The 18,965-nt window shown below is 40.2% G+C and overlaps 2 protein-coding genes across 8 annotated transcripts in view; one reads left to right on the top strand and one right to left on the bottom strand.

Annotated features, from left to right (window-relative positions):
• LOC107748864 (cerebellar degeneration-related protein 2-like) overlaps positions 1 to 7,357 on the top strand; it is a 19,453-nt gene extending 12,096 nt beyond the window's left edge. For all 5 annotated transcript variants that reach the window (XM_016563849.1, XM_016563848.1, XM_016563851.1 and 2 more), the window contains 4 exons: positions 1,813 to 1,925; positions 4,647 to 4,795; positions 5,474 to 5,638; positions 6,046 to 7,357. In XM_016563849.1, coding sequence (XP_016419335.1) covers positions 1,813 to 1,925; positions 4,647 to 4,795; positions 5,474 to 5,638; positions 6,046 to 6,937 — 1,319 coding nt within the window. In that variant the 3' untranslated portion in view covers positions 6,938 to 7,357. The remainder of the gene's footprint in view (positions 1 to 1,812; positions 1,926 to 4,646; positions 4,796 to 5,473; positions 5,639 to 6,045) is intronic.
• A 2,233-nt stretch (positions 7,358 to 9,590) lies between these two features.
• Positions 9,591 to 18,965, bottom strand: part of LOC107748862 (Rho GDP dissociation inhibitor (GDI) alpha) — a 25,298-nt gene continuing 15,923 nt past the window's right edge. For 2 of the 3 annotated variants that reach the window (XM_016563843.1, XM_016563844.1), the window contains exons 2-6: positions 16,797 to 16,992; positions 14,341 to 14,427; positions 12,920 to 12,996; positions 12,406 to 12,469; positions 9,591 to 10,507 (exon numbers count right to left, since the gene is read on the bottom strand). In XM_016563843.1, the coding sequence (XP_016419329.1) occupies positions 10,308 to 10,507; positions 12,406 to 12,469; positions 12,920 to 12,996; positions 14,341 to 14,427; positions 16,797 to 16,983 (615 nt within the window). In that variant the 5' untranslated portion in view covers positions 16,984 to 16,992 and the 3' untranslated portion in view covers positions 9,591 to 10,307. The remainder of the gene's footprint in view (positions 10,508 to 12,405; positions 12,470 to 12,919; positions 12,997 to 14,340; positions 14,428 to 16,796; positions 16,993 to 18,965) is intronic. The other variant, XM_016563845.1, reaches the window with a different exon arrangement.

The raw sequence follows: 18,965 nt of genomic DNA, 5'->3' as shown, positions 1-18,965 counted from the left end.
GGGGGGGGGGGGGTTTAGTTTCAAATCACACCGAGTTCTATGGAGATCTGGCTGTGTAGGAAAAACAAGGGTTTTCTGGCAAACTTATCTGCTGTCATAAGCCAATCATAAGGACAACAGCCTCAATACAACAAAAAATAGCATTGTGAGCCAGTGTTGTCGTGGATTCACAAATGCCATTTGACGTTAAAATACATTTTATCGCCGTTATACGTGCGACTGGAGCCTTTCATTGGAGATTCTGGTCTTTAGACCAATTCAAGTAGACTGTATCTTTAGTTTCAATCCCGATTGTGTCATTTTTAATTGTTTTTTTTTAATAAAATGTGTCGGAAGGCCATTGTTCGACTGGATTGACTTCCAGCGGATCGTGAGCTGATGCTGCTCTCTTTCTCGTCGTCTTTGAGTTCTTCAGTCATATCTTGGCTGACGTCACTCTGGCTCACGATCGTCAGAAAACACGGAGGATTTAAAAAAAAAATAAAATCACCTCTTTTAGGCGGAATTAACAGCAGGATTTTCTCTGCTCTCTTCTCAGGTTTTCACTCTGAAGCCACTAATTCCAGCTTCAGCAGAGAAACACACACTGCTTTTATGAGACAGAGCTGCTAAAGCATAACAAGAGCAGCATAAGCCGTCGGTACACACGAAATCCTGATGTTTTATTTGAATGGTAACGTAATGAGAGTCCATGCTATGTTGTGAAAGTTCATGGACACAAGGTGCAACGGCACTGTTCAATGAAAAAATGAAAGAGATGCATGTGGAGTCTCACTCACACTCACACTCTCATTCACAAAATATTAAATGTCATAAAATAAAATATATTAAATACATTTGTTCCACTGAAATGCAGCATAACCATTTGATCATTTCAAGTTTGTCAGGTGTTAGCCGTATCTTCCTCTGGTGTTATATTATCAACGCAATTTTGTATTTATCTTTTGAAAAATCGGTCTGAAAAGCGAGGTGTGCTCTGATTGGCCAGCTATCCAGTGCGTTGTGATTGGCCGAATTCCTCAAGCGTGTGATGGAAATGTTACGCCCCTCACCATACTGTGATGCCTGCGGCAACCACATGTTGACGACCCCGGGCTGGAGAAAAACAATCCTGTAATGAAATCTGCATGTTAAGATGTACACTACTGTTCACTACAGTTTTAGGGTCGGTAAGGCTTCCATATTTTTGAATTAAGTCTCTTCTGCTCACCAAGGTTGCATTTATACAGTAAAAAGAGTAATAATATTACAGTTTAAAAGAACTGTTTTCTATTTGAATATATTTTATAATATAATTTATTCCTGTGATGCAAAGCTGAATTTTCAGCATCATTACGCCAGTCTGCAGTGTCACATGATCCTTCAGAAATCATTCTAATTTGCTGCTCTAGAAACACTTCTGATTATTATCAATGTTAAAAACAGTTGTGCATCTTTTTTTTTTTTCAGGATTGTTTCATGTTTAAAAGAAAAGCATTTATTTAAAATAGAGATCTTGTATAACATAAATGTATTTACATTTAGACAGTGACTGCTGTGATCAATTGAATGCATCCTTGCTAAATTAAAGTATTAATTTCTATAAAAAAATCTTACAGACCTCACCAGTATTCCACATGTGTCTCTTTGTCTTGTCGCTGCATTGCTCGTACTCAGCAGTCTTCTTTAGCTGCTGTATTTCAAGTTTAAAAAAAGTACACTCAAAATTGCGGTGGGTTCTCTTTAACTTCCCCATAGAAATGAATTGGTTACTATGGGAACCAGGATTTGTTTTGTTGCCGTTTCCCTGATGTTGTACTGTTTTTATCCCAGATCTGCACTTGGCAGCTGAGCTGGGGAAAACCCTGCTGGAGCGCAATAAGGAGCTGGAGGACTCGCTGCAGCAGATGTACATCAACAATGAGGAGCAGGTGCAGGAAATCGAGGTACAGACCAGCCGGACATCTGCACCAGCACCAGCACCGACATCATGAGCTCAAGAAGTGTTTGTGGTTGTGAAGACATTATTTCATGATCCAAAACATTTATGTGTGACAGGACCACACTAATTAGACGTGTTTCTCAAATCTAAGTTCAGTTCTGTCAAAACAGTTAATAGCCATCAAAACAAACTGCCATAAAAGTACCACATAATATCCACCACATTGTTTTACAAAAAAACTTTATCAAATAAAATTAGCAAATTCACTTACCATTCACTAAATATATTCTAACATTGTTGATGTCAACAGTCGATATCAACAATGTTAGAATATATTTAGTAAATTAGAGGTGCATACAATGAAAGTCAATTAACCAAATATAATGGAATATATATACATTAAACACCAATTTCTATAGTTGGTATTTCAAACATTAATTAATGTCATCTAAAGTTTGTGGAAATACCCCGTATGCGGTGTTCATTTTTCATATTTAAAAATGTAATTTAGTATTAAAAGCAGTTCTGTCATGACAACTCTCGGAGGGATTGGCATGGTAATGTACATGACAATAGAGGTTTGCGCGGGACTATTTTTTTTAAGGTTCTATTCTGCACCCACCCGCTCCCGCTATATATTCACTCTTTGTTCACCCGCTGTCCGCTTAGAATAATTTTCTTCCCGACCTGACCGTTCCCGCTAAATTTAGATCTCGTTTCCAGAATCTCACATTTAAATTTCCACTACTGTAAGAAAGAGAGATAGGCTAACAAATAGTAGTGTGTAGTCTGCACAAAATTGTATGTTATTTTATTCGTCTTGTCAAGAGTCTTGGATTTATTGACTTTGACTTGAATTTATATGAATTATCTTAAGACACGAAATTTGTTTAATATTTTATGCAACGCAGTATAGGAAAAAAAAGTGTCAGAGAAAATAAAAATGTTGTACAAAATTTTTTTCTTATTTTTATTTGTCTTGTCAGGATACAATCTGTTTAACATTTACAACACAATAGGAAAAAGTGTCGCAGAGAAAAAAAAATAATACAAATGTAGGTTGTACAAAAATAGCCTATTAGCTATTTTTATTCATCTTGTCAAAATACTAAATTCGTTTGACATTTTTCTGTTAACACGGTAGGAAAAGTGTTGCAGAGAAAAATTAATAAATACGACATCTGTCATTTAAAATTATTGGCTAAGCAAAATATAAACAAAACCTAGTTGAACGTCCTTCAAGGACAGCGCAGCCACACTTTGCTCCATCCTTATTCTGCTCCGTCACTCATCGACAACCTGCCTGTTCTGTCTGATATTTACCAGAGGTACAGCCTGCTCTGAGCATCGTTATGCACATGCTGCGCACAGACCACGCAAATAAAACGTGTGATGCAGAAAGCGCGTGCATAACAGTCCGAGTGCAGGCTGTACCGGTGGTCAATAAGAATAAAGCACAGATATGCTGTTCTGAATGGACGTCGGGAACGGGATATTGCTAGACCGCCCGCTCACGTTCAAATTACACCAGAGTTACCGACCGCTACCGCGTTTTATTCGGGAATTTAATCCAGCGGCGCAAAAAATCTGGTCGGGTCCCGTGGTTCCCACGGGAATGCAGACCTCATATTTGAATGTTGAGCAGCGAGCTCATTGGCTACCGATACAGGAGAGAACCATTCAGCTGTGCCATGTGACAATGATGTCATTAGGTCAGATTGAGTTAGACCCATCGGACTGCGCCATCTAGAGTTTCATGCCAGAACTCTGTATTTATTTTGAATTTCATTCTATTTTATTGTTGCGTCCTCAAAAAACACAATTAGGATTCTGCATCCTGTTTGCTGCCTAAATTAAAATTCAGGAACTAAACTGGATTTAAAATGATTCTCAATTACATTCTGAATTGCACTCAACCCTTTCGTGACCTCTTTGACCTGCATGCCTCAGTGAAGAATAATTTCTCCTGATTTCCTGTCAGTGCTTGTCTCCTGATGAGCCAATTGCACATCAGCATGATACTAATGGAGCGCATGAAGCGTGTTTGTAGATGAGACTGTTAGCTGAGCGCATGCGGTCTGTGTGCCAGATCCACTGAACAAAGACGCTATTACTTGTCTGAGAACAATGAGGTGCTGTTTCTCAGATCTGTTTGAATACTCGCCTCATTCTGTTCGGATTGCACAACATTTCGATATTTCAGACCAGTAATGCCGGAACTGTTATGTTTTGGCTGCAGCCGTATGAATTCAAGTGCTGGAAAAAAAAGAAATGTAAGGGGTTTCTGGTCTTAATCTTAGTGAAGGAAAGTTCAGGGTGTAGCTCTGAACGCAAAAACACATTTCACAGGAGATTACCAAGCTTTCCACAAGCATGTCATTTCTTCATAATGGCTTGAACACAGGTGCCAGTTTTATTGTTGAACAGTGACTCCATCATATGAGGAAAAAAAAGAACAGATACTGTAGGATTTCTTCATCAAAATATTGTGTGATTAGGAGACGTGTTCCATTCTCATTAGGTTTACATATCAAATTTTTGAATCAATTTACTAATACAGACTGATTCACTGATTCATTCAACTGTATTAAAACATCATTTGTAAGTAAACTTAATGGCCAAATAAAAAGCACGTTCACCAATATTTACACTGTTGCTTAATTTTATAGCATATTATTTCGCAACAATGGTATGGCAGGCTTATGCACGTGTCTCTTTATGTTAGTACTTGACCAAGCAGATGGAGATGTTGCGCGAGATGAACGAGCAGCACGCTAAAGTGTACGAGCAGTTGGATGTGACGGCTCGAGAGCTGGAGATAACCAATGAAAAACTGGTGCTGGAGAGCAAAGCTTCTCAGCAGAAGATTGACAGGTGAGCCATACGCTGTCAGAGCATCATGGGAACCACACTACACAATGAGGACATCATAAGTACTGGTACTCCAAAGTGTAAAATTTGCAACAATACCAATTCTTCTATTGTATCTCTCATAACACTGATAGGTTCCTGAAATCAGAAGTCTCACTCTGGCAAAGGCTCAGCTCATGAATATTAATTTGGTCATGCTGACTTTGCATTATAACCTTCCTGGAGCCTCAATCAATTAATGTTCATAAGCTAACCCTTAGCTATAAGAGGATTCATTCATTATCTGACTGCTTCCCACTTACCATTTTTTGCCTTCAGGAAAAAGCTGTGATACTGTAACATGACAGTCCGGCACTACAGCCATTAAGTTTGTTATTCCTTTTTCAGTTATTGAAATTATATCAGGGCAGATGCTTTTTTTTTTAAAGGTTCTGACAATCCAACGGATAATGCCAGAGAACCTTATATTTCTGATATGTGGCCGGTTGCATGAACTGCATCTTACTAGTCTTTTTTCCAAGACTAGTCATAACTTTAAGTCTGTTATATAAAAAAGGTAGATTGGTCTAATTTGAAAGTGAAAATTAAGACTGATTGAAGCAAGACTGCAGCTGGCCCGTGGTTGTGGTGGCTGGCTGAAGCTCATACATTGAATGATCGTATGCAAATCTCTTCCTACAGATTGACAAGTACTGTGGAGATTCTGCAGGGGCAGGTGGACACGCTAACTGCTCGTGTGGAGGAATTGCGCACTTTGGAAGAGCTCAGGGTTCGCCGAGAGAAGAAAGAGAGGAGAAAGACTGTGCACTCGTTCCCCTGCCTCAAAGAACTCTGCACCGCTCCCAGGTACTTCCCGATTTATTACGTCTGCAGTGGAGTAATGTTGTGTCATTAAAAAAATGTGTCCACAGGGAAGAATGACACGGGAAGCAATGTTTCACCATGGATAAACGGACGTTTCCAAGAAAGAAAGAACAGAATGAAAAAGACCTTAGTCAGGGCGGCACCATATTTAATTTCTGACAGGAATGAAAACGCGGCTGTGAGGGATGGAAGCACAGTGTGTTCAATGAACCAAGTTCTGCCCAACATTTTTCTTTTTCAGAAATCTGGATGTCAAAATACAGAAGAAAGATCTGTCGTTACGTCTATTACATTAAGACTTTAAAAATGTCTAACCATGCAACATTATTGTTGTCTCTAAAACCCCAAGGTGTGGTGTTTGTGCCTATGGTTTGGTTTTTCTTGTGCAGGTACGAGGATGGCTTCATGGTATCTGGCCCGGGCAGCGGTGACCTACAGGAGTGTCAGCCCACTGATGAAGAGAACGAACATCTGCGTGTGATGGTGTCGTCTTTGCGCGCTGCTGTGGTGGCCGAACGCGGTCGGCGTGAGGCCGCAGAGCGAGAATGTGCCGCGGTGCTACAGGAGTTTGAGCGCCTGGAACAGCGCCTCATGGGGGCCGAGAATTGCCAGCGGCGCGTGCACGAGCTGGAGGCGGAGCTCCAGGAGATGCACCAGCTCTGCAAGTCCCGAGCCTGCCTGCTGAGCAGAGACGAGGGCCTGGAGCAGACTCTGCTCAACTGCGCCCCCGAGACGGACACGCCAGATGATGCAGTTATGGCTGGAATGCAGAACGGGGATGCAAATGATGGAGCGGCACCCGTCCGGAAGAGTTGCAGTGATACAGCTCTAGACGCCATCTCTGCAGTCGATGCCTCAGGGAGACGCAAAGGCAGCTACGCCCTTCACGCCAACGGCGTTCGGAAGAGGGGCATGTCCATCCTCCGAGAGGTGGATGAGCAGTATCACGCCCTTCTGGAGAAGTACGAGGAGCTGCTCGGGAAGTGCCGGCGCCACGAGGAGAGTCTATGCCACGCTGAGGTGCAGACCTCCCGACCCGTGTCCAGGGACCCGTCCATGAAGGAATGCCGGGCTGCAGAGCCCCAGCAGCCGCCCACTCCACCGCAGACGCCCTCGACTCCAGAGGCCCTGGAGGGCATCAGCCGACAAGTGGAGGCTGTGGACAAGCGGCTCAGCCAAAACACTCCAGAGTACAAAACTCTCTTCAAGGAGATCTTTTCCCGCTTACAGAGGTCCAAGAGTGACATAAACTCCACTAAAGGGAGGAAAAGCGGAAAATAGCCCATTTTGCTCTTAAAATTCGTGCCACTGCTTTCCTTCCCTGGTCTTTCATGTAATGTCTTACATTTTTTTGAAACTACAGTCAGAAAGATGTTCAGATACATCCGTTATTTAGTACTACTCACCCCTGAATTATTTGGTGCCACTTATCAAGAGAAAAGTGGTGGTTTTCTGGACGTTATGAGTGTCGTGCTTTTGCCAGGTTGGCCTTTTTTGGGGGTAGACCATATTACTCATATTACTGAACACTCATATTACTGAACACATCGGTTTAACTGTAATCATATTCACCTTAAAGTTAATCAAGCACATGATGCTTATCTTTGCTGATTATTTCCTTTCTCACATGTATTACATGTTATGAATAACCACAGCATTATGTAACCACTTTTGTTCAATATTAAATCACACTTTGCTTTATAAGATTGTTTGATACATTTATTACCTTAAGCATGGCTGAATAAGAGGAGTGATCAGGATGGATCTGCTGTATGGTTGTCTAGATGGAAACCCTTGTTCCGTGAGAAATTGCAACATTTAAAAACAACCCTACCCCTAGTCTTCATGTACCGCCCACAGACTGACCACCCACCTAATGCACATTTCACACAAAAACTGTCCTGCAATAGCAGAAAATCACTAGTTCTAATCTTGCTGGCTTTATGTAACGTCTGGGAGTTTGGGTGAATGAGTTCACCAGGAACTAAAGGTGTCACAAGGTACTAGATTGCTACAATAAGCACAAAGAAGCAGCACTAGTCATTGAACTTGCTACAGTTTATCAGGTTAGTTTCATCAAGTCTTGTTCAGAAGATATTCAGAGTGTTTTAGGCACTTAATAGAGACACCAACAAGCAGAACTTTGAAGAGTTTGTAGTAACTGGTACTTTCACTACCAGATATACTGATCACAAAGTCTCCACATATTTGTTTCTACACCAGCCCATTTATGGTGTTGTCAACCATTGTCAGGCCACCCCTCATAAAGCATACTTCCCTTGTCTGCTTGCAGCCCAATTTTTGTGTCTGCGTGGACAACAGGTCCAGTAGGTCAGGGATGGGCAACTCTGGTCCTGGAAGGCCAATGTCCTGTGGAGTTCAGTAGCCCCTCACTGCAGAACAAAGATCCAGGGGGTGGAGATGGTAGGTTTAGGGGTGGAGATGGGTGGGTTTAGGGATCAGGGGGTGGAGACGGGTAGGTTTAGGTATATGTAAGGTGGGAGGAGTTGGATCTGGATCCAACCTCGCCCCCTGGATCTTGTGTTCTGCAGCGAGGACCATCTCGTGGAGTTTAGTTCCATCCATCCAATGACAAACATTGCGGATGAACCCGTTCAGCTCAAGTGCACTACCTAGTGCAGGGATAAGTAACTCCGGTCAAACAGATCAGGGATTGGAACTCAAATCCACAGGCCCTCCAAGATCGAGTTACCCGTCCCTGCACAAGGTAGTACACTTGCACTGAACTGGCCCATCCATGCTCATTGTCAATGGAGTTTACTTTGATTTTCAGTGTTCACTGTCGAGCACACCAGCCATTCAAGTAAACCAAACTGCAATGTGGACCAGACCTTATGCCTATAATCAGGACTCCTAAGCTTGGTGGCACCAAGCCCTAATAATGAAGTTTTACAGAACAAGGCTAACCATCTAGACATCACCCTGGTGAAGTAAAACAAAAAACCAATGGTACAGCATTCATGTTGGTAAATGGGAGACAAAAGAAACCGTGTGTTCTGAACACTTTAATGTTGACACAGGTGAACAGTAATCTCCAGCTATTATAGAGATAAGTACAAACAGATGAAGACAGAAGCAGCATTCTGGACCAGCACAACAAGCAGGCAATGTTGCAACAACAACAACGTTGCAGGCATTGTCGCCAAAGGAAGAAAAAAAAACAAGCGTGTATAAAACAGTACAGTTATGCATGAGCACATCCTCTCTTGTTTGAACATTGAGGTTAGATTACACCTGGACTAGAGCTGAGAGTTTAGAATTAGGTTCACTCCAGATTTGTCCCACTACAAATGCACCTCCTTTAGAGTCCTGACTTTCTTCTTTCCATTAGGTTAACACACAGAGAGCAGCTCATACTTATCAATACTGGAGGCACAGTCTATGGTGTTGGTAATTTTTCAGTTGAGTTGTTCAATACTTGAGCTCTGTTAGTGAAAACAGCCCTTTTCTGCTTTTTAAAAAGGTCCTAACTGGCAACTCGCATTAACCTCAAGCAAAGGGCACATTCTGCAAATGAAGCACCAGTTTTTGGAAAAGTGGGAGGTGATAACTGGAGTGGGGGAAATGTTCCCTCTGCTTCAAGGCTCACCAACTTCTACTGGCCTTCAAGTTTGGTCCATCCTGAATCGAGCCAATTGAACAAGGCAGCAGATGTGACCACCAGTCCCATGAGGGAGCAAGAGTCGGTAAACCCCCCCCCCCGCCTCTTAAGGACAAAAGATCTGATTGGATTTAAACCTAGATGCTAAGAGGCAGCTCCTAAATGTCTTGCTACAGGAATCGTTTTTAAGGCCACATGGCGATGAAATGGTTAAACAAAAACCCCACGTCGTCACAGCAAGGCAAGGCTGATTCTTAGTACAGCTCCCCTAGTGGACAGTATGTTCAGATCCTGTGAACCCTACATAGCTAAAACCATATTTGGACACACGCATTCACACCGAGAGCCTAGTAAAGACCTGCTCCGCCATATCGCTAACATTTCTACAGTTACCCATGCTACGCTAACCCTAGGCTCATCTCAAAGGCATCGACACGTTCCCTCTGGGCAAAGGCAAACTTTTGAGTTGTGAGGGAATGCCAGTGGAAAAATATCAGTAAGTGGCACCTTCTCCCATTTCACTCATAAAGGCAGATCATGGTTAAAAAGAAAACAAGGAATGTCAGAGAAAAGAATGACGCGGGATAAACAGGGGGAAGGGTTTAGGACACAAGAGGAAGACGGGGGGCAGTGAAGATTACTTATAACAACCATGTCAATAGTATTCATGAGGTTTTTTGAATTTTTTTTTTCCTCGGTTTTTACTTTTATATACAAACAAACCAAAACACAAAATATGGATTGTGCACGTTTTTGTTTGTTTTCACATATATATATATATTTCATGAAAAGCCTCAATACTCATTGGGAGGGAAAGGGATAGGAATATGGAGGGAGGGAAGAAAACTGTAGGAAAATGGACAGAGTGAGAAAGATCCTTTTCCTTTAAATCGGTTAAGCAGTTAATCCAAGATTATGATGATGATGATGTTGATGATGGAGGGAACTGGAGGAGGTTCGAGAGGAAGAAAGGGAGGGAGGGAAGAAATAGGAGGATGGCAAGAAGGAAAATGGGGGTTTGGAAACAGCTCAATCTTTCCAGTCCTTCTTGATGTTCAGGTTCCATTCCCAGGACAGGTGGTCGTGCTTGTCGTCGTCAGTGAACTTGGATTTAATGTTGTAAGTGCCGCGGGCCAGCATGCCTTTGGGTGCCTCCTCCAAGGGTGTCAGGAATTCGTATTCATTCGGCCGAGGCCCATAGCTGCCCACCATGTAGTCAGACTTGTCAACTGAAGACAAGACACAGGTGAAGAGGTGTAAATGAAATGGAGTACACTACTTGCTATATTAATTCATTCTCAAAGGTTGTTTAAGCAATCAAGGATAGTGTATGTGTTACAATAAAATCTACTCCAACATTACTTGTTTTCATTATGGAGACACGGGCAGCCCAATTAGGGGTGTGCGATATGCATCATCTACGATAATATCATAATGATTTTTTGTGGAATCTGACATTATGGAGGATATCACTCGGTTTGCAAAAAGAAACAGTTCAATAAACAATAAGTTAATACTGTACGTTACATTTTAGACACTATATTGTTTTTTTTTAAATTTGGCAACAAAATTAAGCATGCAGTCATGGAAGAACTGTTCTCCACCTCGGAGCGACACAGCGATGTTTCATTACTGAATGAATCCACGTTTGTGAAAGAATCAGGCGAGTCAATGATTCAAGGACCAAGTAAAATGTAGTGTACTTGTCATTAGAAAAAAAACAAAATACCGTATTGGCCCGAATATAAGACGACCCTGATTATAAGACGACCCCCCTTTTTCCAGATGTACCTTTTGGAAAAAGGCTTTTTAAAAACCAAATCTTGTTTTTTTCTCAGTAAAACACATTTTGTCTTCAATTATTTTTATATTGCATATTTTTCCTATTTTAATTTTTGTTTTGAAAGTATGGTAAAAACTGGTAAAATGTACCAACAATCACATTTAAAAAATATACACTTTTTGATATACCATAAAAAAAAATAAAACAAACAGGTAGCCCATCTGAATTAGGACATTTAGGCTATCCATCTAATAGTAGCCTACCAAAATCTTATGAACAGTAGAAGTTAAATCTTACTGTAATCTTCAAATCTGGGTACTGTCTTACGTTTTAAAATCACAAAGAGAGTTTGGTGCCATCAGGCTAACGTGACAGTCACGACTCATGCAGCTGTAAGACTTTCTTTTTCTTTTGTTTTACTCGCGATCTTTACAACACGCATCACATTACGTATTTCATGGCACACTCGTTTTATGCGTATTTGGCGCCACCTAGTGTTGTGGGTGTATTATTGACATGTCAAAGTCAAGACCCTGTATATAAGACGACCGCGGTTTTTCAGATGTATTTCCAAGAAAAAAACATCGTCTTATATTCGGGTCAATACGGTAGATATTTTTTTTTGTCAATGTCACACGCCACTAATCATAATGTATTAATGTTATTAATATATTTAAATGTGTATTGTGTATACTGGTGCATGTAAAAGGACAAGGAAGAATAATAATTGATCATCTTCAGTCGCATATTTTTATTGGATTTTAATTCTTATATTAAAATGGAATATGTTAATATCAGCCAATTAGAGCAAATACTATTATTACATGGCTGAGAAATGCTGACTTTCATTCATTTGTGCACCATTCCTTCATGTTCATTTGTGCATAATAATAAACACAATTTATAAATATTCATGGTAGATTGGCCTCCCCAAAACATAGTCTGTTCAAGCATTAATGGGACGCTCTGGTGTACAGAGGGGGGAAGTAGATTTCCAAATCCAGTTCCTCAAAGAACTCGAGGTTTTTCTTCTAAAAGGGTCACAAAACCCCGTTTCAGCACCGTTTAGTTCTCATCACAGTTTTGGAAAGTGCTACAAAAGTGGGTGTGGTGCGCTGCGGAGTGGAGGAGGAAGAGGGGCGACAGACAACACAACAGCGTCGTCAGATTCAGACAGTTTCGTTTCGCTCCCATCGAGTTAAAAACACAAATACATGCACAGCCATTTGCACTCTGCAACAAAATACATATGAAAAGCAACACTTTCACCTCTTTTCCTTTGATTTTGGGGTGAAATGTACCCTGAACATGAATGTCAGATTGACATTTTTAAAGAACACTTACTCTTGACCCCTTTCCTAAAGGTCTGCTGTACGTACTTCAACCCGGAGACGATCTCTTTGTTTACCTGCACACAAATGTAAATATATGTGATGTCACATTATGTAACAGGTACAGCTTCAAAGCAACATATGTTGTTTACATGCAGTCAGTAGGACCAATATACAGTGTGTGTGACTGTTTACAGCACAGCAGCTATATTCACACAGCTATGAGGCAGCACTGCTTAACACGTGACGGGAAGAAACGTGGAGTAATCTGGAGATGCAGAGAGTCCAAGCTTCAAATAAGAGGATATACTCAACAAATGTGGAAGTGAAGTACCTTTCATTTACCGGATTATCCACAAACAGGCACTAACACATGATTACGAAATATTAATAGAATTTCCAGTAGAAATAACTTCTAATATGCAGTTACTTTGCTATGAAATTCTCATACTATGACAAAAGTTGTGTGATAGCATCAATTCCTAGCAATTACTGCATCTAAATGTTTCCAGTTGTGGTCATCTAACCTTGAAGCTGATCTTTATCCTGTACTCCACTCCGTCCTTCAGCACAAACGACTGCTTCTTAAAGGACTCCAGATCACCTGAGAGTGGAGCAAACACACACACACACACACACACACACAAAGTTAGTGCAGCTTTGAAAACATACCAGTGTGCACCGTTTTGATGGATATGTGGAGTTTCTGTGCAAGAGCGCCCTCCGGCTTCCAGTATGAATTAAACAGTCTTTACATGCGTGTGAACTCATTAACCTCTTAAGACCCGGCAAAACATTTTTTTATCAAAATTTTTATTTTTTGATGTCATTACATTGTTTAGAGCATTAAAAAAAAGTTTAAAAAAAAGATATTTCATTCATAAGTTATGCTACGTCCTTGGTAGAGGACATCGGGACTCAATTTCTTATTGCGTGCACATTTGGGCCGCATTATGCAAATATTTCCACATAGTGAGGTAGATATGTGGGGGCGTGTTAGAACGAGCCGTTTTAGGAGGGCATGGACGAGTCTTAACTTTTATAAAGAATATCTCTTTGGGTTTGAGACTTTAGTCTTTGCAACTTTAGGGATCTTATCTATTCACGAACAGCTTGTAACACTCCAAAGAGAAAGGAAAACTTGAAATCACATCATATGACCCCTTTAAAACTAAACTAAACTAGTTTAAACTAAACTAGAGGTTGATTTTGAATGGCGGTGGTGTTTCATGTGTGAATGTATGGCAGACTGCAGTTGAATGTTGTTCCCAGCAGATGGCTGCAGGACACAGCGCTCATCTTCACCCCTCTCTCTCTCTCTCTCTCTCTCTCTCTGCCAGCGCTGAGCTCTCGCTTTCAGGCTGCTGTGCTTTATCTGGGTCATGTGACGGTAAGATTACGTCGCATCACAGGTTTGGCTTAGCGAAAACATAAATAACACTCACTAATAACACATGGATGCATCCAAGAGAAATGATCTCAGACTGCACTGCCTTTTTGTGTCAACATTACAGCTCTCATTCTAACCTATCGATGTTGAAGTCTTACTTTCAAAACAATATCTGTAACGTTCAATACTGAACGGAAGCTCAAACGTGCCGGAACCAATGAGGTTGCGCTTCTGTTTACAATATTTGATTTTCTTTATGTATGTGCATTGATTATTGTTTATAAGTCAACAAAAGCCTAAATTAAGTGACTGTGTCTCTTCAAGAGACTTGGACTAAATGGCTTGATTCATATGGATTACTTTTAGAATGTCTTTATGACATTTTTGAAGCTTGAAAATGTTGATTTCCTTTCGATAACTGGACAACAATAATGAAAATATTAAAAATATCTTTATGTTCTGAAGATAAAAAAAAAAAACAAGAGTCTTACATTTTGGAACGACATGAGGCTAAGTAAATGACTTAACCATTCAACAAAACAGGTTATCTCTACTTACCTTGCAGGTCAAGGGTCAGCGGGGCAGGAGCAGTCTCGCACATGAGAGTTAGCCGTGTCACCTGAACATTGGGAGCACTGGGATCTGCTAAATGAACAAAACAAATAAGCACATAAGGAAAGCCATAGACTGACATCAGTATATCCAAATTCATTTTGGTAAATGGGAGGGAATTCACCACTTAGGTGACTATTTATGGAGGGGATTAATGAATTTAAAATGATTCCTTTTCATCTGTGTCGATTAGTTTGTTCAACCCACATATTGTAGTGAATACATTTTGTTGATTGATTAACAATTATAGTGAGACCATTACAAGTTCATGAGGAATGTCTGACGATGACTTCCAGAAACACTTTTTGTTTGTTTGAGCAGCTCAGCTTGTGGCTCAGCTAATGCTGTGAAATTCTGTCGGTCGATAAAAGAGCATGGAGAGCAGGTGTATGGGGGAAACATGTTTAAAAACTCATTTTTGCAAATCCGTTAGATGTCGCTTGTTCTATAAGCAGCAACTCATGTCAACTTTATTATTTTGTTTTAGAGTACGGCCAGCAGTGCCATCACTGATGTCCATGTGTTAACTTAACGCAGGCACTGTGGAAGCACTACTGATGCTTATTGTAGCCCAGCCATCATCCGCGCTGACGTCTCTGTGGGAGCTGCTTCATTCACTCTACGTGAAATAATGAGATTGATGCGGGTGATTAAACGCCGGTCTCTCGACGCTCGTTCAAACAGCTCTTCAGGTGATGAGATGAACCATAACAGGCAGGGTTATTGTAATGGCTGACTGCTGATAAAAACAAAAAGGAGCAGGAACTGTAGATACGCGACCTCGTTTTAGAGCGCTCTTGTGAGGGTGCTGGCAGACGATGCACAAGGACAGCAGCCGGAGGCCCCGTCTGAGCAGTAGCCCCTCACTGCAGAACCCAAGATCCAGGGGGCGTGGTTGGATCCACATCTAGGGGGTGGAGATGGGTAGGAGTGGGGGTGGAGATGGGTAGGTTTAGGGGTGGAAATGGGATCCAGGGGGTGGAGATGGGTTGCTTTAGGGGTGGAAATGGGATCCAGGGGGTGGAGATGCGTAGGTTTAGGGGTGGAGATGGGTAGGAGTAGGGGTGGAGATGGGTAGGGTTAGGGGTGGAGATGGGTAGGTTTAGGGGTGGAGATGGGTGGGTTTAGGGATCAGGCTGTGGAGACAGGTAGGTTTAGGAATATGTAAGGTGGGAGGAGTTAGATCTGGATCCAACCACGCCCCCTGGATCTTGTGTTCTGCAGTGAGGACCATCTCCGTCTGAGAGCCTTTACCCAAGAGTCAACAGCTCGAGTCCAGAACAACATGATTTACCCAAGTAGGACACAATACTGGATCAACATTATCTGATGGTCCTGGAACAACATGCATATCTGGATGAAGATCACATGCTAATTATTTTGACAAATATTGCAGTCAGGCTGGATACCGGCAAGTCGGAAACTACCTCAAGGTACAAAACATCAGCAATGCAAGTTTCTAGTAACGTAGTCTTTGTAATCATGTTGATTTCATGTGATTCTAAAAGACTTCAATAAAAAGGTTTTATTTAAAAAAAAAAAAAGGTTTCAGTTCGGTTGCTCTAAATGTCATGTGGTGCAATCAACAAATATAAAAATACGTTTTTTTTCCCTTAAAATGTAAGGAAAATATATTATGTACATTACCTAAAAGTATAAAACTTTATACCCATCAAGGTTTGTGGTCGGTAAAATTTTTAATGTTTTTGTAGTCTTGTCTGCTCATCAAGGCTGCATTTATTTGAACAAATATACAATAATATGTGAAATATTACAATTTAGAATAATATTAATTAATAATTTAATTTAATTTTTAATATTTATTATTTTATTCAGCATCATTACTTCAGTCTTCAGTGCCACGTGATCCTTCAGAAATCATTTGATGCTCAAGAAACATTTCTAATTATTATCAATGTTGAAAACAGCTGTGCTGCTTTATATTTTTGTGGAAACAGTGATAATGTTTTTTTTTTTTTCAAGATTCTTTGATGAATAGAAAGTTCAAAGACCTGGAATTTTCTGTAACACTATAAATGTCTTCACTGTCACTTTTGATCAATTAACTGTGTCCATGCTGAATAAAAGTATGAAAAAATTTAGGGCTGTTAATCGATTAACATTTTTGTGCGATTAATCGCACACTTATGAAATTAAGCATGCACCATTTATCTATAACATGTTAATTTTGTCATTATTTACTAGCCTATATCTAGCAAAGTAAGCCGAAAGATTGAAGGGTGACTCTTACAAAACTATATACTTTCAAAGGCTGTTGAAAGTAGAGCTGGTCCATGGGATGAATTCTGGAAAAGGGACTGTTGTGACGCGTGTGTTTGCATAGAAACTTTCATCAAACTAGGTCAGAGCAGCGAGAGCGTGTACAGTAAAGCGACACACACCTGCAATAACATTGCAGCTGCCCAGTAGCGCCTCCTTGTACTTGCGGAGGCTTTCGTCCTCTTGGTCGAGCTCCTGGATTTCTTGAAGGCTCTTCTGGGCTGGCGGCTTGTAGTTGACAGACTCGCTGTTTTCGTTCTCGGCTGCGATAGCGGCTAGCTGCTCTGGTGTGGGCTCCTGCTCGGCCATGATTGACAGCTGGAGGAAAACAAACATACACATCTTTATTCAGAACTATTGCATTAGTGGTCAAAGCCAATTACTGCAGGGACTCAAATACACCGCACAGCGCTGAGTGTGTGTTCAGGAGACACACACACACAGAGAGATAAAGGAGTGTAAATATTTTAGGTTGACAGCGAATAATTTCAAGTCACATTTCAAAATTAACAAATTTATTTCAGATGTATACAGGTTTTATATAAAATCAAACTATGATATACACAATCATTATTTAGAGAATTTATGAAAACAATTTTTTTGATTTTAAATTTCTCAATTTGAAACTTTAAAATGGGTTCTTCAGAAATATTCTTGAAGACTATACAGTTTAAAAGTTTAGTGTCTGTAAGATTTTGTTATGTTTTTGAAAAACATCTCTTATGCTCACCAAGGCTGCATTTATTTGATCAAATGTACAAAAAAGCAATACTGTGAAATATTATTATACATGATGTCATTTTTGCATTATTGACACACTATTTTCCTAATTAATGCTGTTCAGTTGCTTTGACACAATCTGTATTGTTAAAAGCGCTATATAAATAAAGGTGACTTGACTTGACTATTACAGTTTCAAATAACGTTAAAAAAATATATATATTAAAATGTAATTTATTCCTGTGATGTAAAGCTGTATTTTCAGCATCATTACTCCAGTCTTCAGTGTCACATGATCTTCAGAAATCATTCTGATATGATGATTTACTGCTCAAGAAACATTTCTGATTATTATCAATGTTGAAAACAGTTGTGCTACTTATTTTGTGGAAACCGTGACACTTTCTTTCCCCCCCAGGACCCTTTGATGAATAGAAATCTCAAAAGAACACGATTTATTTGAAATAGGGATCTTTTGTAACATTATAAATGTCTTTAGTGCCACTTTTGATCAATTTAATGTGTCCATGCTGAATAAAAACATTAATTTCTTCCTAAAACAAAACTCTGACCCCTTCTGAACAGTAGTGTATATGCTGTAGTTTTACACACTGTAACTACTTTAACAGTTTATGCAAAAACAAGCATACAGCACAGTCAATGCTGTCAAATGGAAGTTTTTATCTCCTGAAAAATTACCGGCTGAGCAGTTAATTCACATCTGGACGTTTACATTCATGTCATAAGACTCGTATGCGTTTCACCCAGTGTGGCCTTTCAAAGATTTACATTTAGGAAATGAATGCAGAGGATGTCTGGGAAACACTTGTGCTGCAATGCAGCAGCCCTGGAACAGAAAGTGCTTGTGTTCTCTGTAAGTCAGACGGAGCGCTGTCCCAATACAACTTCAGAGTGCTTCACCTTGACAGCAGCTTCTGTAGTTTCCTGTTGTGCAGAACTGCAGCACGCTCTGCTTATAGAGACACCTCACTGTGGCGATTTCCTTTCCTTACATGGTATTGGCGTGCTAAACGCACAAAATCACACTCATAACAGAACTGAATCACCATCCAGCATGCTTTGACACACGAAACATGCATCTGCAAAAGACCAACCAGAGTTTGTTGCATGTTTTTACTCCAGGGTGAAACAAGTTAACTAGTTTTGTAGCAGATTTTTATTAGAAATGCAATTTGCATAGCCCTATGATTTCCACAAAGATGAAATGTGGATGGAATTGCAGAATCCAGAAAAAAAAAAAAAAAAGTAATTTACTGATATAACAAGGAAGGAGTGTCATGAAACTGTTGATAATAATAATAATTACTAAAATATTTTATAAGGAACAATTTATCACAGCAATCCTAAATGAATAAAACAGGCAAAAGAATTTCTGAAAAACTAAAGCACATTTCTTAGGGCACTACTATTGTTAAAATGTTAATAAATTATAAAATTGTTAAAATAGAGTTCAGCTGATTAGACATTGTTTTTGATTATTAAAATCAAATTAAAACATAAAAATAAAAAATAAATAGAAAGCACAGAATTTGGGGGGGGGAGGGGGGGGG

The sequence above is a fragment of the Sinocyclocheilus rhinocerous genome, unplaced genomic scaffold (genome assembly GCF_001515625.1).
Source record: "Sinocyclocheilus rhinocerous isolate Xijiao unplaced genomic scaffold, SAMN03320098_v1.1 scaffold350, whole genome shotgun sequence".
NCBI classification, from domain to species: Eukaryota; Metazoa; Chordata; class Actinopteri; order Cypriniformes; family Cyprinidae; genus Sinocyclocheilus; species Sinocyclocheilus rhinocerous.
This window is presented reverse-complemented; position numbering and strand designations above follow the sequence as displayed.